Genomic DNA, 15576 nt, shown 5'->3' on the forward strand with positions numbered 1-15576 from the left:
ACTATACCCTAGAGGCGAGGGGGAAATGATGCCCCGCGATTTTTTTTATTTTGTGTGTGTGTGTGTGTGTGTTTCTAGACGCCCGAAAAAACCTCTGAGGCGTTTTGAGCGAACAATTTTTCCTTTTCTTTTTTTTTCTTTTTAACTTTCCAAAAGCGGGGGAGGGAGGAGGGCAGGGAAATTGAAGCTTTAAAAAAAATAATGATGGGCTAGGAATCTCTGGATTCACTGTTTCTATTAAATTAAAAGAGGGAGCCCAGCAATGTTTCCCCAGTTAATCTTCTGCAGTTGTAGAAAATAGATCCGACAGAAAAATTAGGAAAACATATAAGCTGAATTTCAAAACATTGCTAAATAGTTAATGTTAATTTTCATATATATTAATATTTTGTCGCTAAGGTAGTAAAAAATGTATAGAACAGTTTAATAATAATAATAATAATAATTTTGGCTTATATAGCGCATTATGCTAAAGCCTCAATGCGCTTAACAGTAAAAATAAAATTCGGGGGAAAAAAATTAAGAAAAATACAAGTTAAAAAGGTGAGTTTTTAAAGCTGCCTTAAAATCATCAATGGAAGTTGCCTGTCGGATTGTAATAGGCAGAGCATTCCAAAGAAAGACAGAAGCCCAAGAGAAAGAACGACTACCATAATGCTTTGTCGACGGGCGAGTGGAATGAGCAAGTAGTATTTATATTATGTATATATAATTATATACATAATATATACATATAATTATATACATAATATATACATATACATATATACATATACATATATGTATATATATGTATTTATATGGCCTATATATGCTATTTTTGTATAGTTATTGGGTCAAAGTGGGATAAGTTTCACTTCTAATCTTGATCTCAATAATGTTCACTATATTTATTTTATTTCAGTTCTGTTTACTTACATATCATTTATGTATCGTCTACTATGTTGACAGGGCCGTCGGAATCGCACCGGGTATGGCCGGACCACTTTTTCTCAATTCCATTACTTTCTGAAATAAATATATAATGATAATTATGAATTATATGAATGTACGCATCGCATTGACTTTTTCAATCATGGTACAATGGACCTGAAATAGAGGGTACTGTATCTAGACTACTTCCAATAACTTTCAATCTTGTATCTGTCCCTGCATGGGGTTGGAATAGGGGTAGTTGCATTGCAGCACATTTTCAAAATTTACAGGTATGAATTTATACACCAACTTTACCCCTTGAGAGGGCGGTGGGATTGCCAGATGAGATTTTTGGGCATCCACAATCTATACTTTTAGACCACAATATTAGGGAATGTCAACCTCAACTTGATTGGATTTAAAGATTGGTTAGTCTCACGACCTCGTCATGGCGTCGGACAAAAGATGGTGGGGAATGTTCAGGTTTGTAAAGAGGTGTGGTGCTCAACAAAATTAACCATTACAGTGCCACGAATTGTGTTAACCATTTGAATTTCATTTCAATTCATTTCTTTAGGCACGAGCACCAAGTATATGCCAATAAGTGAACTTAATCACTGTCCTAGTGGCATATCCATTTAACAACAGGGGTCTTAATGGACCAGTACACCGGGGTAACCCCCTACACTTCTCGAATGATGTACTGGGTTCTTTAAAGTGCCCACGAGCCAAATGCGTACACTGGGCCTACGGTTTAAAGTCCTTATCCGAGAAAACTTGTTCCACCACCGGAACCACTGGCGAGTGAGCCGTTCGAACCAGCGCCGATATTAGAGATGAAGGTGTATACGGTGCCCCTGACTTAACCGCTCGGCCAATCAACTCGCCAAATTATTCCAGTAAGTTTACAAAGTTGTTATAAGCCAATAGTGATAGTTCCCATAGTTGTTTATCTAACAAAACACGTTTTATTGCATGGTAATAGTACTATTCAATTCTGAAAATTGTCACATTTTGCATTTTATCAGCCAAAGTGTCGACATAATGGTGACTGCTAGGCCTAAATTGGAAATAATTATGGCTGTCACATTAGCTTTTTAAATAATTATGTTGTTATTTTTGGGAATCGGATAGCCCAATAACTTTTGAATACACACCAAATTTACCATTTTTAATCGAGGAGAGGTGGAATTATAAAAACCAAATATTCGATTTTCAACGATTTTCATGGCCGCCATCTTGAATTTCAAAATGGCTGCCATTCTAACTTTTAAAAAATGATCGCCAAAAATGTGTTCCACCCATATTCTGGAAGTTTTCCTCCACCCTCATTTTTTTTATTTATACCCTAGAGACGCTAAATCAGTAGAGAAAACTTGGTCCCCGAAAAATGGTCACGGGGGACCTTATTTCCACTATGCTATATTGTCTTATATTCTACATTGAATCCTTAAATATAAAATACGTACACGTTTACCGTGTTCACAGTATTACCTACCGTGCTCGACTTCGATTATATCGCGTATACTAACTGCGAATAGCTGTTGGCGAGTTTACCGTACAAGTAAATGAAATGAAAAAAGGGATTTTATTGTGTGTGTGGGTGGGTGGGTCTGTGTGTGTGACTTTTTTTTTACAGGTGATAATAATAATAATAATGTGTGGGTGGGTGGGTATATATATATATATGATCCTCATTGCTCTGGTATATGACTACCATGGTTAATGAATTTATTGTGTTTTGTTGCTTTTGTAATGTACCGTAACCTACTCCTCGTTTTTTGTAGTTCAATACTTTTGTAGATCCGTGTTTGCGTAATATTGTGACCTTGTGCAGGTACCTGGATGTAAAATCGTGCAATAATTCTGTCTAGCCTTGCTCAAATCATGGAGGTATGAAATTAGTACCGTTACGTATAATTATATGATCCTCATCGCTCTGGTATGTGGATTTAATGGTTACTGAAATCATTGTTAAAAATGTTCTGGTGAAAGAATTGAACGTCGGATCATCAGTTTACTAAACGTGTAGCCCGTATTCTGGTACACATTTTTAAATAAATAAGAACCAACATTTTGCTCAGGCTAAGTGTTCTTATTTTTTGCCGATTTCAGACTCAAAATGTTTGTATTTTGTTCTTATTTTTACACACTTTTCAAAATTATTAGTGTAAGAAATATATTACTGTATTATAGAGGGCATGTCACACCAACTGTAAATAAGGTACAAATTAGATTTGTTGGTTGTGTTCTATTCTTCAAATAAAAGCCTTGATATTCTAGCTCAGCCTCAACTTGTTTCAATTTCAACCAGTGTTTTCATAAATGTGTTCTTATAAAAAAATAAAAATAAATAAATAAATAAAAAAAGAAAAAGAAATAAATAATAATAATACGATAATATGTATTTTGCGTTTTCTGGTTCTTATTTTGTCGTCATATTACTCAACAAAGTAGGCCTATAATAGAAACGACAGGATAATGTATTTTTATTGTCATTCGGTAAGCCTATCAAACAAAACTAGTAGGCTATATGGAACGCCGTTAGTATTTTCGGTTATGTGCAAACACTCTATTATGTACGTACTGTTTGGTCATGAGGTTATGTGGTTTAGTCATTTGCACATAACCGAAGATACTAACGGCGTTCCATAGCTGAGGCCTATTATTTAAGTTTAAAAGTTCCCACACGAATAATATATACGAGTGGACTGGGTAAATACATGGTTTCTTGCTTCGAACAAGGTTCAATTCGAAGAAGTCTTATTAAGATAAGCCTATCCAATAGTGACGTTAAAGGTCGGAATGGATGTAGGCCTAGTATTCTTGTATCAGGGAAATGTTTTAGTCCATGTTTATATGAAGGTTAATAATTAATTCAGCTACGCCTTTAACATAATTCCAGATGATCTTTATTGGCTCCATCATTTATTTCGAAATACACGGTATGATTATATGAAATCTAACATTTTTGTGTTATTTATTTATAACGCTTTTTATTTTTAATGTTTTATTGGGGTATAAACCTCGTCCTCATTCTTATTATCATTATATTGGCACTCATTGATGGAGGCAAACTTATTAAATGTTGATTAATACTTAAATATTGTTATTATTACTACATTATCATAATCATCACCATCATAATATCACAACTATTGTAAGAATAGCCATCGGAATCGGAATCATTATCATAATCATTTATTATTTTAAAAAATGAAATAATTTATCATGATAGTAGGTAGTCGGCCGGGAACTATGGCCGGGAACAATAATTACACAAAGAGGGCGGTTATACAATTTTGTAACATTTGTGACTCAGAAACAAAACACAAACAGGATGGTCGGTCACTCACTCAATGTCAAGAAGAGGAGGCGGAAGACAAGTTACTAAATACATTTAAATGTTGTTTTATATGGTTTATACTGGTGATATGTTTTATTTTTCATGATTGATAAAGAATTCGGAACACTGTTGTTGTTTTTTACCACGGTCGTGTGTACCCTATTACACGCAGACCAAGCCCAAGCCGAATCAAATTCAATATCGATGAACAGAGCTGTACACATCCGCAGCCCCCTTGCAAGGGTGATGTATACTAAACACATCCAAGGCCATTTTGATAGGAGTAAAGTTGAAAGTTACGCGTACAAAGTAAGAATAAACCTTGGGTCTATTTGTATATATCACACAACACTTCTACCACCATGTACCTACTAACTAGACTGATTAGTTGGCCTCCTTGTTGGAACCGGGATGAGGCACAGGAGCCAGTTGTTTTAGTTGATTCAATTACTTAGGACGTCACGCATTGGATTGGATGATCTATCATCTATCATCATCAGCGCATCCAAACTGTAGGTCGGGACCCAAAAATGTGCTGTCAATATTTTTCAGTAGGTCACGAAAACATATATATACAGATATTAAACCATATACTGTATATGTAACCAAGCGTCATCTTGTTTATCACTACATAGTATATAATATATATATATTATATATATACTATGTAGTAATACACATCTAGATGTGTATAAGAGACAGATTGCATGGTAATAGTGGGGAGCAGGCGCTCCGGAAAATTTGGTTTTTTAATAAAATATATGCTTCAAAGTAGTCACCTTGTGAAGAATGTTATTTCTGTTCTGCTTACTTATTTTATATATATATATATATATATATATATATATATATATATGTATATATATATGTATATATATGTATATGTAGATAGATAGATAGATATAAATAAATCATCAAAGAAAGGTAAATACAGTGTTTGAATAAAGGACATGATTGTGCATCGTTTAGCATAGCTCCCAACGAATGTTGTCCTATAAATAAATTGCTCTTATTCAAACACTGTATTTACCTTTCTTTGATGATGTATATACAGTATTATGTAACAGTGTTAACAGCTATGTGATATAATATATGTTACTATTTATTACATTGATGGTGCTAGTGGGGCAGTAGTAGTAGTATCATTTTTTTTTATAGATTTATTGGATATAGACATATCAGGGAAATATGAAAAAAATTAATGATTGTATGTTTTAAGCGGTTTGCAACTTTTTTGGATGGTTAGTATGTGAGTCCCTTGAAAATGGAAAAAATCATAAAAAATAATTTTGAAAATAACTTGCTCATCTTGCAGTAACATATAAATTATTAACTTGAGCATAGACATTTAATTAAATATGTGTACCAGGATTTTGAAACTCGATAATTATAATAAAGGTAATAAAACACTTCCAGTGACTGGAAGTGTTTCTATCATTGTTTGCTGTAAAATAATGGGTAAACATTTGTCAAATACACTAATTTCTCTGTTACAAGTTGATAATTTGAATGTTACAGTACTTCAAATTGGGCAAGTTAATTTTAAAATGATTTGAAAGGAACAATACATCTTTAAGCGATTTGACGACTATTTTAGATGATGGAAGGAATTTAGTTTTGCAGCATTTACTATTAATTTTTCTTTATATCTTGTATTAAAAATCAGAAGCTTAGATATAGAATTTATTAATGTATTTACTTTGCAGTGGTATGAATGCAATGATGAATTATTTACAAATGAAATCAAGAAGATGTTTGTAAGATCTCACAAAGATGATGAAACAAACAAGTTCTTAGATGGCTGCTACGAGCAATCAGACTGGGTATTTACTCAACTATCGAAGGCCATCGCTAAAACATTCCTTAGTTTATTTATGTCACAGACTACAATCAACGGGTAAGTATCAATTTAGTGTATTAATTAGCCTTAATGATTTGCTTTTGCCTTTTACATGTGTATTGATAACTTCATTTTAATGTGTACGGCGCTCTGGTCTCTTTTGGAAGGGCAGCTAATAAATGATTATTATTATTATTATTAAACTTCAACCTTTTTTGAACCTCATTTGAACCTAAAATGCTGAATCTCAATTTCATACTTTTTGGGTCGGTCGTTTATAGCCAACACAATAATTTTTTAAATGTTTTTTAAAATTCTATCTATACTTTAGGGGCGGGAGTTTTTTTATGTTTATATTGTATATTGAAAAATGTTTATTTTGTTTATTTGTTTTGATTTTACTGTTATTCAAATTGTTACTGTATTTCTTGTATAATTTATTATGGTACCTTGGGATGGGGGGGGGCGAAATTTGGGCCGATCGAGACAAGACTGAAATAGGATCCCCCGCGAAATTTCTGTGTTTTAGACGCCCGAAAATTACATTTGAGGTGTTCTGGGCTATCGTTTTTTCTTTTTCTTTCTTTTTTTCCTTTTTTTTAACCTCCCCCCTCCCCTAAATCCGCCCCTGGAGCTTGATGGTATTTGGAGCATAATCAAATTGAATTGAATACAATTTATTTATTTATTAATATTTCAACAGCTTTTAATGAGGGTGGTCCATCCAGCCGAAGATGATCATTAGGGACCCACTCTGGTAAACTAAACCATCTTGGAATAAAAACCATCTAAATAATTATAAAATGAAATACATGCTAAAACGTTCCAGCTCCAGGGCAATTTTCCCCTGACCCCCACAGAATCTCCCGGACAAAACTATGATGCCTAGGTGATGACTAATCTCTGAATCTGACTGTCAAACACAATTGACAAAAGCTTACTCAGTTGAACATCAATTGTGTTTTGTTTAAACAAATTTTTTCCTATTAATACATTTACATTTACACCAGATGAAACTTCGAAAATTTATGAAACAATAATTATATACAATTCTTATGATTGCTGATCTAACCACAAGATTACAAATATCTCGTGCGCGTTCGTTACGTAGACGCTCTCAACCGAATCTTTGATGATGCAGCAGGTGCATAGCTTTAAATTCCAAATTATAACCAATTACTGTGTCATTCAATTATTTACAGGTTGCTCCAGAGAGGCTCGATGTTCGTGTGCTCGTCGGAGCAGTTTCGTACTTTGGCTTCTATAGATAAGAATTGGAAAGCCAGTTCTATGCTAGATTTAGGGGCAGGGGACGGGATGGTGACAAAGTACTTAGCACCTCATTTTCAAGAGGTTATTGTAACTGAAATGTCGACCACGATGCAATGGCGTCTGCAGGAGAAGGGTTACAAGTAAGAATTTCATTTTTAGAATTGTTATTTATTCATTCATTCATTTACTTTTACACCTACCTCAGTGGTGCACTGTAGTGAAGCCTGAGGCTCAGGCCAAAGGTGTAAACTACAGTACTGGAGACCAGCATACTGCCCTAAAATAGTTACTGTAAATTAATTTTCAAATATTTCCATGACTGTCACAAGTCGATATGTTGTGTGCCTCGACTAATTTCCACCTTCCAAAAACAGGGTCAAGTGAGCCCACTATGTGGCATCAGAAATCCATTGTCAAATAATCAAAGTTTTCTGATGAAAGGCCAAAGTTCATGAAAGTTGTCCAAATTCACATAAGACCCACCCTGTTCATAGCATATTTTAATAAGGACTAAAAAAAAATTTTTTGTTTGCCCTCATCACCTGCCCCTAACTCACTGAAGAACTAGGGGCGGCAAAAGAAAAGCTTAAAAACGTTTTTTTTTTTTTTTTCACTTTTTGCTTTACAAAAAAAAATGTGACTGAATTGATATTTATTTTTTACCAGATGCCCTATGAAGTTGTCTGATGTAAGATATTGCCAGTTTAGGCCTACATTCATTGCAAAATGTTGACTGTGGGTTTTTTCCAACTGATGAGTAATCAAAACCAACTTTTTACACCCCCCCCCCTCGCCTTTTTTTATCATTTAAAAAAAGAAGGGGAAACAGTTTATTTTTTAGGCCAAATAGGCACATCTAGATGCTCATAAGTGGTACGATAAAAAGACTGTTTAAAAGGAATGTCACCCACCGAAGTAATGGTATACAATAATATTCTTTTCTAATCATGATTTTTTTTGTTGCATTATACTAGGGTTGTAGGTGTTGACGAATGGGCAAACCGTACTTACGATATGATAAGCTGCCTGAATTTGATTGACAGATGTGATAAACCAATCACATTACTCCATAATATTCACAAAGCATTGAATCCCGGTGGAATTGTGATTTTGGCTGTTGTGATACCTTACAGACCCTTTGTTGAGTTTGGTAAAGTTGATTGCAAGTTTTTTTTTCAAAATCATACTTTTTCAAACCTGGTATTTAATCCCTAGCCCATGGGCCATCTCTGGACTCCCTAACTATTTTGATCTGGCCAGCTAATTTTTCAATTGAAAATGTCAGAAGGGTACAACTTTTTAATGGTCATATCAGCTTGGATGGATGGATGGATTTATTCGGTGTAAACATTTATTTCTTCACACAATATAATAACAAATGATAAACTTTAAACAGCCAGATTTCATAAAAAACTTGTGTGAAAGAGAGCACTGCTCAAAAAGTATACGCCAAATGACAAAAAGAAAAAACCAATTATCAAGTGGCACTTGTAACGAGCGACCCATATAATTACAAAAGCATGTATTTCTTGGAATAAATTCATGAACGAAGCAAGTAGAAATACAAACACGGATACAACACGGAGCAGTGGAGAATTGATTAGGCAAAAATTTGTCAACATTATAATAAGGGTATTAGAAAAATAAACTTTGATTTTGATTTGATTTAAACATATTTAGATAAGAGATATTTCTTGACCTTAAAAGAGAAAATTTTCCTGGAAGGGGCCGATATAATTTCAAGGGAGAGTTCATTAAAAAGTTTGGAACCACTATAAGTAAGTTTGGGTAGAGGAAGGTGAAGGTTGTCACGAATTCTGGTGTTGTAAGGATGTAAATCTGAATTTTTATTTACGGGGCAAAGGTTAGTAGGGAGAAGGGAATTAGTAACTTCACAAACAAAGATACATTGTTGTAAAATATTTATATCGAAAACAGACGACAGACTCAAAGCAAAAAAAGTGGAGCAGAGTGAGTTAGGAATGGAGCATCTGAAATTATACAGACAGCTTTTTTTTGGAGCTTGTGAATTTGTTCAAAATTGGATTTGTAATTGTTTGCCCAGATAATATTGCAGTAACTAATAAAAGGAAGAACAAGGGATAAGTAAATGGAGAGCAGTATAAGACTTGGAAGAAAGAAAGAAAGACGATAAATAATACATATTTTATCATCATTCTAATATACTGAGGAAATCACTTTATGATAGGGTGTACAACTGATTTTTTTTAAGACACGTGTAAGGGTGTTTGACGAATATTTAAAAACTGTGGGAAATGGGCTTATCACCCTTTTTTCACCTCTTTGATTATTTTTCAGTTCACATAAAATTTACTAAAGTATACTCATTTTGATAATTTTCAGGTTCATCCAAGAATTGTCCATCAGAATACATGGAAGTGGAAGGGAAGACATGGGAGGAGCAGGCACAAAGTCTCATTACGGAATACTTCATTCCAGCTGGCTTTAAACTCCGATCATTCACCCGGGTGCCATACCTGTGTGAGGGTGACATGCATAATCCTTTTTATGTACTTAGCGATGCTTTGTTTGTACTTGAGTCTTCTGAAATTTCCTGCGAAGTTCAGAGTTGCAGTGGACAGCCAACAGAAAAAATGATTTATGAGCAATCATGATATGACTATAGAGTACTTCATTTAAAACAATGTTGTTAAAGTCAGTGGCATATCCAGGATTTTGAAAACAAGGATGCTGAATAGAAAACGGAGAATATCAAGTCTTAAATTGGTTAATATTTAAAGCTGGGCATTTACTGCATCATATGGCCATCGGCCAAAGAATTTAACCCTGCTCAGTGTAAGCGCTAGACCAGCGGTTCTCAACCTTTTTTGCATTCATGGACTTCTCAAGACATGTAAAGTCTTCACGGACCGCCATATCTGAAGCAGTGCACTCGCTGCCCGGTGGTCGTTGGCCGACACGATTCTATGAGGAACGCAAAATCACAACTTGCGCAACGGATCGTTTATGATGAGGATCCGTTCAGACCTCCACCGACAATCAGCAGACAGTATTGCCGTCTGTCCCTGTATGCTCACAAAAAACGGAGTTGGATTCGTTGTACGATGCAGTGAATGCCCAGCTTAAGTGTTACTCATTGTCGATATAGATAGAAGATGACTCGCCACAAAAATAACGTTAAAACAGTGGCAGTCCTGGAAATTTGAAATAGATTGGGGCCGAGGTTTTTATGTCTGTGGCACTTGTAGATAGCCGAAAATGGCACTGTCAGACTCAAAATATTTGAATGTAATTTTCCTTGATTTCCCATTTCAATTTGCTGAAAATTTATTGTTGATATTCGATATTATAAAAACGATACCATACTATCTGCCGACTGTCTCTATAGCCCCGCTGGCCTGGGCTCCCCTTCCCCCCACCAAGGTTTTTAAAATTTATATTCAAATTTTTAAGTCTGCAAGTGCCATTTCTGGCCATCTTGATGTACCATAATCATAAATTTTCTTGAGGTGGTATAGACCCTCCATCTGTAAAATCCCCTCCCCCTCAGTTCCCCACTACTTTAAATTTCTGAATCTGGCACTGATCCGAGGATTTGTACACCTAACATACCAAAAACTCAAAAAAACTCTTTACCCACAGAAAACCCTGTATACAAGGTGTAACTGCTACTGTTCACACCCCTAATTGATGTGTATTTTATCTTGGGCTCAAGCAACTGATTTTTTGTTTATTTATTACCGTATGTGTGCTATAAATGTATTTTCTGATTATGTGTGCATAAATAAAATTGGAGGTTATAATTACTGAAACACTGTTTAATTTGTATTTTTTCCATCATTAATACTCATCACATTATTGTATTTTACAGCTACTCTCAATGGCAGACCGTAATTGAAGCGTTAGCCTGGGTTACTCTGAAATATATCTGTTTATTGCGCTAAATGCGTGTCATACAAAATTTAGTTGGCGCCCCACACTATTTTTTTATTTATGGATCCCGTCTCTAACTCAACTGAAAACATTGTTGGTGCTGTCCAGAATGAGAATATAAATTAAGGGACTTAGGCAAATCTCTTGAAGAGTACACAGGAAGCTTGCAGATGACTTATAGTTGAGAGGGCCAAATTAACTTGTTTTTTATTATGAAATACAATAATTCTAAATTAATGCAAATTTCAGTCCTACATTCTTGCAACCATCTCTCTATTTCTTCAGTATCTGATCGAAGATTAAACAAGCTTTTCAATTTTATGCTACAACCTGTAAGCAGTGATGTTTTAAAACTGGAGATCCGATTTTGTTTTATCCAACAATTATTAGCAAATTATATAATTATCATGTATGCAAATTAATTGAAACTTAAATTACATCATTTGAAAGCAGAGTAATTATTGAGAAGAGAGCATATACACAAAATCTAAGAAGCAGTACAGTGCCCTCAAGCATTTTAAATAATACGATGAAAATTGCTCCCTGAATCTATGATGGGGTGTAGGGATCACTGAAAACCAACCAATGCGAAAATATTAAAAAGCTGAGATACCCTGTGGCAATGCAATAAGCCTAATTTTATTGAAGCCTGTATTGTACTGTATAAAAGACAAGCTCGAAAATGCTAAATACAAGGGGGAAATTAGAATGTGTTCTTTTGAGTACAGTACTGGAGTGGGTATTCAGTGCATACCTTTGCCGCCCTGGACGGTCTACCATTGCAGCTACTGTATAAATGTATTGTCCAATCTACAGAAATCACAAAGACAATAAAAAAGTTTAAAGATATTTTACATAACTTTTATTTTTGACCAAATTATATTCGACAAAACGAGAAGCCTACAGAAATATTACTTGGCAGCCCCTGCAGCTTTCTTCAGTTTGTTGAATTCACGGTTGATGATTCGCGAACGCTGAATGATAAAAGAAAACAAAACAGAAATAAGTTCTATGTACAGTAATTTATTGTTAAAATTAAACACAAGCATCACTGACAAACTTGTAATTTTGTAATAAACTACATTACTGTGAAGCAATATTATTATTAATTATTTACTGTTTACAAAAAGAAAATTAATCTTCTTTCTTCATCACAACAATAGTGTCAATAAAAAGAAAGAACCCCTGAAAGTTACTATTTTCATATTTTTTATTTATTTTTCTTAAATATTTTGTAATTTTTTTATTTTTAAAAATTGTTTTTACATTTATTTTTCCTTTTTTCTGTAATGATTACTGTTTTTAGCAAGCTGTTTTGAAGTTCTTTTAATATAAGTCTTTCAGTTTAAATAAACAGCCCCTCCTCGCCCAGGGTTCTGTTGGTAGAATCAAGTCTTCTCAGATAAGGACTTCAAATAGAGGTCCAAAGTACACATCAATTTAAAGAACACATTGCATCTTTTGGAAGAGTAGGGGGTTACTCAGATGCTATGGTTCAATTTAGTCCCTGCCGTTGTGGAATGATGCGAACACTATAAGAACCTCGTTGAGGCCGCTAGGTAGTTAAAGACCACGCCCATACCAATTCAGCACTATGATGCTGCGCGTTATGGGTTATTCTCCTACCTTTACCTTTATACAGAATTAACATACCGTTTGTTTAGCCTTCATCAGCTTAAACCTTTCAAAGTCTGTGAGCTCAGTACGCCTTTTCTTGGCTGCAATTTTCTGTGCCCAGACAGTGGCCTCCCATTTCTTCTGCACCTCCTCTTTATCCCATGCTTTTTTGACAGTTCCTGTCCTGGCAGAGTGAGGGATTTTGACGACTATGTCCGTGAGACGGAGTAGTTTGAAGCTGAGGGCCTGACGTTTCACATTTGAACATGGGCCGTCTACAAGTGCCTGACAAAGACAACAAAACAGGTTCATAACTATAAGCAAATTGTAAATTTAAAATACCAATCATTATGCCTTTCAATATTAATATACAGTTAAACTTTCCTAAGTTGATTAATTTTTAAGTCGATTTTATTTTACATACCAAATTGGTGTGTTTGTTACCGATAGAATTTTATCTAAGTCAAACAATTTTTCAATGCCATTTTGGATTCGACTTAAGCAAGTTCAACTGTAAATTGGAGTATTCATCCACAATAACGCACAGCTTGCCTATCCGTGATTTATGTAAATGTAAATGATAATATATTTTTTTAATGTATTAATACCATAGACATAAATGTTGCTGTATTTGAATAAAAAATTACATTTACACTACACAGCTAACTATTAACTGATACACTGCTTGCAGGATGAAAACCAGTTATGACAAATTTACAATATGACATTATAAACAAATGCACTGCATAAAATATTTTAGAAGAAACCAAAATCAACAAATACAACCTATGATTTTTATCTTCTATTTAGATTTTTCCACCGTGTACAGTATATATACTGTATACATAGTTATACACATGTATATTTATATGGCCCATGGAACATCATCATGCCCTACTTACTCTGGCACCATCAATCACATCCACGATAACGCACAACTTGCCACCTTCCTCTCCGTGATTTATGTAAGCCACACGGCCAATCTGGACTAGTCTCTTGTACACCTGTGTGAAAAAAAAAACAAAAAAAAATACATTTTCTTAATTCAATACCAAGGTATAAATGTGCAAGGATAAAAACAGTGCGTGCGAGTTCAAAATTTTAAGTACAGTATTCTAATAATTAACATGCATTAGGCCAAATAAAAAAAAATACATATTACAGTACCTTCCTCCTCCCTCTCTCCCCTAAGAAAAAAAAAAACCAAGGCTAGTACTGTACCAAACGTGTTTACAATTCGGAACAATTCCCAGCAGTAAAATGATTTGATAAACAATGTTTAAATCTCTTTTCTAATACCTTGATCATACATTGCATTAGATTTGACTAAATAAGCTTGGTAGTCTATTGGTTATGGCACCAGTCTAGTTATCTGGAGGTCGTGGGTTCGATTCCAACCTGAATCACTTTTTTTCACAAGTATTTGGGGACGTACTAAGTATTCGGTACAATAACATGTCAGGTGGGGCAAAACAACGCTCCTATAAAGACCTTGCTACTCGCGCCGTAATATAATGAATAATACAGGTCTCCCTCCAATTAAAGACCACTTTTGGGACCAGGGTTTTCATGGTCTTTAGTAGCTTTGGTCTCTAATTAGAATAAAAGACACTTGTTAATTTAGGACCACAGAAAAGTTGTCTTTAATTAGAGGGGTCTTTCATTAGAGAGAGACCTGTAATTAAAAAAAATCTTCAAAATGTCAGAACACAAATCTAAACTTGGCCTAGGGCTAGCCTAGACCTAGATGAGAACTCTTTCTCTAAAAACAGGAAAACCCATGGCATTGACTGGCTCATCCATGTCATGGAGGAATAAGTTTGGAGCATCTTCTCCAACCTAGCAAATTTGAATCAAAATATGGATCGTGATATTTTGTTGTTGCTGCTCCTGCTCTGTAAAATGACTTTCCATCCTTCAAAAAACAACTGAAGTGCCACCTTTTTTCAGAGAATTGAGCTAGGCCCTATATTATACACAGTTAGCTAGCGCTCTAGGAGACTTTATTGTATAGAGCGCTTTTTTAAAAATGCTTGTTTATTATTATTATTATTATTATTATTATTCCTTCATCATGATTCTCTGCAACCTAATGAATTATTAAGTAGTGCCTAAGCTTATCTTATCTTTGTTGGTTACGCACCACTGATTTGACTGTTTGTCATCATTCAACCAAGACACATAACATTTAATTATCCTACTCAGATTCGTCAACAAAACAAATGATTGAAAGCTTAGGCCTAATAAAAATAGGCATAGAAGCCACACTTAGGCTAGGCCTAGACCCTGTGTCGAAGTCAGGAGCTTAGCTTATAGATACTAACACCCTTTTGGCCTAGCCTAGCCAACTAGGGGCCAGTCCTTCCTACTGCAGTCTAGGCCTACTGCTGCCCTGCCTTCTCATTCCAGCCAGCCTAACTAAACCAACGGCAACACAGCTAATAAAAAAGACTAATTAGAAACCAATTTAAGTTAACTGTTGATTGGAAATTATGTTAATACACAGCATAGTGTTTTCAAAATGCATTTTTATATCCAAATACTGTAAATTTAAAGTAAATATTCCTATTTCTACATAAAGTTTGCACAAGGTTTTTGGTTACTTACCATGCTTGCACGTATTTAGGCCGAAAAGAGTGACTTCCGGTAAAACGGGCGATGGGAAGACTTC

The 15576-nt window shown here is 34.7% G+C and overlaps 3 protein-coding genes across 3 annotated transcripts in view; 1 reads left to right on the top strand and 2 right to left on the bottom strand.

The window, feature by feature from the left end:
* LOC117107538 overlaps nt 1-1021 on the bottom strand; it is an 8429-nt gene extending 7408 nt beyond the window's left edge. The window contains exon 1 of the mRNA XM_033249240.1: nt 919-1021. The gene's annotated coding sequence lies outside the window, so the exon portion shown is untranslated. The remainder of the gene's footprint in view (nt 1-918) is intronic.
* Nucleotides 1022-4230: 3209 nt separating this feature from the next.
* On the top strand, nt 4231-11167 carry LOC117107522 (methyltransferase-like protein 9). The gene is made up of 5 exons (XM_033249215.1): nt 4231-4570; nt 5968-6158; nt 7304-7513; nt 8348-8523; nt 9738-11167. The coding sequence occupies exons 1-5, from the start codon at nt 4364-4366 to the stop codon at nt 10007-10009; spliced, it is 1056 nt and encodes a 351-aa protein (XP_033105106.1). The 5' UTR covers nt 4231-4363; the 3' UTR covers nt 10010-11167.
* A 960-nt stretch (nt 11168-12127) lies between these two features.
* Nucleotides 12128-15570, bottom strand: LOC117107524 (60S ribosomal protein L14-like). The gene is made up of 4 exons (XM_033249216.1): nt 15513-15570; nt 13808-13909; nt 12942-13190; nt 12128-12262 (listed from the first exon to the last, which is right to left on the bottom strand). The coding sequence occupies exons 1-4, from the start codon at nt 15513-15515 to the stop codon at nt 12200-12202; spliced, it is 417 nt and encodes a 138-aa protein (XP_033105107.1). The 5' UTR covers nt 15516-15570; the 3' UTR covers nt 12128-12199.
* Between the last annotated feature and the right edge of the window lie 6 nt (nt 15571-15576).

Source organism: Anneissia japonica, unplaced genomic scaffold (genome assembly GCF_011630105.1).
Source record: "Anneissia japonica isolate Jap-2015-1 unplaced genomic scaffold, ASM1163010v1 scaffold287722_len911783_cov160, whole genome shotgun sequence".
NCBI classification, from domain to species: Eukaryota; Metazoa; Echinodermata; class Crinoidea; order Comatulida; family Comatulidae; genus Anneissia; species Anneissia japonica.

What these genes read in the sequence shown, in the direction of transcription:
- LOC117107524 (XM_033249216.1), bottom strand. An exon ending in ATGTGATTGATGGTGCCAGA is followed by an intron (nt 13,191 to 13,807) that starts GTAAGTAGGGCA and finishes TGTCTTTGTCAG; the next exon opens with GCACTTGTAGACGGCCCATG. An exon ending in TGATGAAGGCTAAACAAACG is followed by an intron (nt 12,263 to 12,941) that starts GTATGTTAATTC and finishes TTTATCATTCAG; the next exon opens with CGTTCGCGAATCATCAACCG.
- LOC117107522 (XM_033249215.1), top strand. Translation starts at nt 4,364, where the DNA reads ATGATTGATAAAGAATTCGGAACACTGTTGTTGTTTTTTACCACGGTC. An exon ending in TTGAAAGTTACGCGTACAAA is followed by an intron (nt 4,571 to 5,967) that starts GTAAGAATAAAC and finishes TTTACTTTGCAG; the next exon opens with TGGTATGAATGCAATGATGA. An exon ending in CAGACCCTTTGTTGAGTTTG is followed by an intron (nt 8,524 to 9,737) that starts GTAAAGTTGATT and finishes GATAATTTTCAG; the next exon opens with GTTCATCCAAGAATTGTCCA.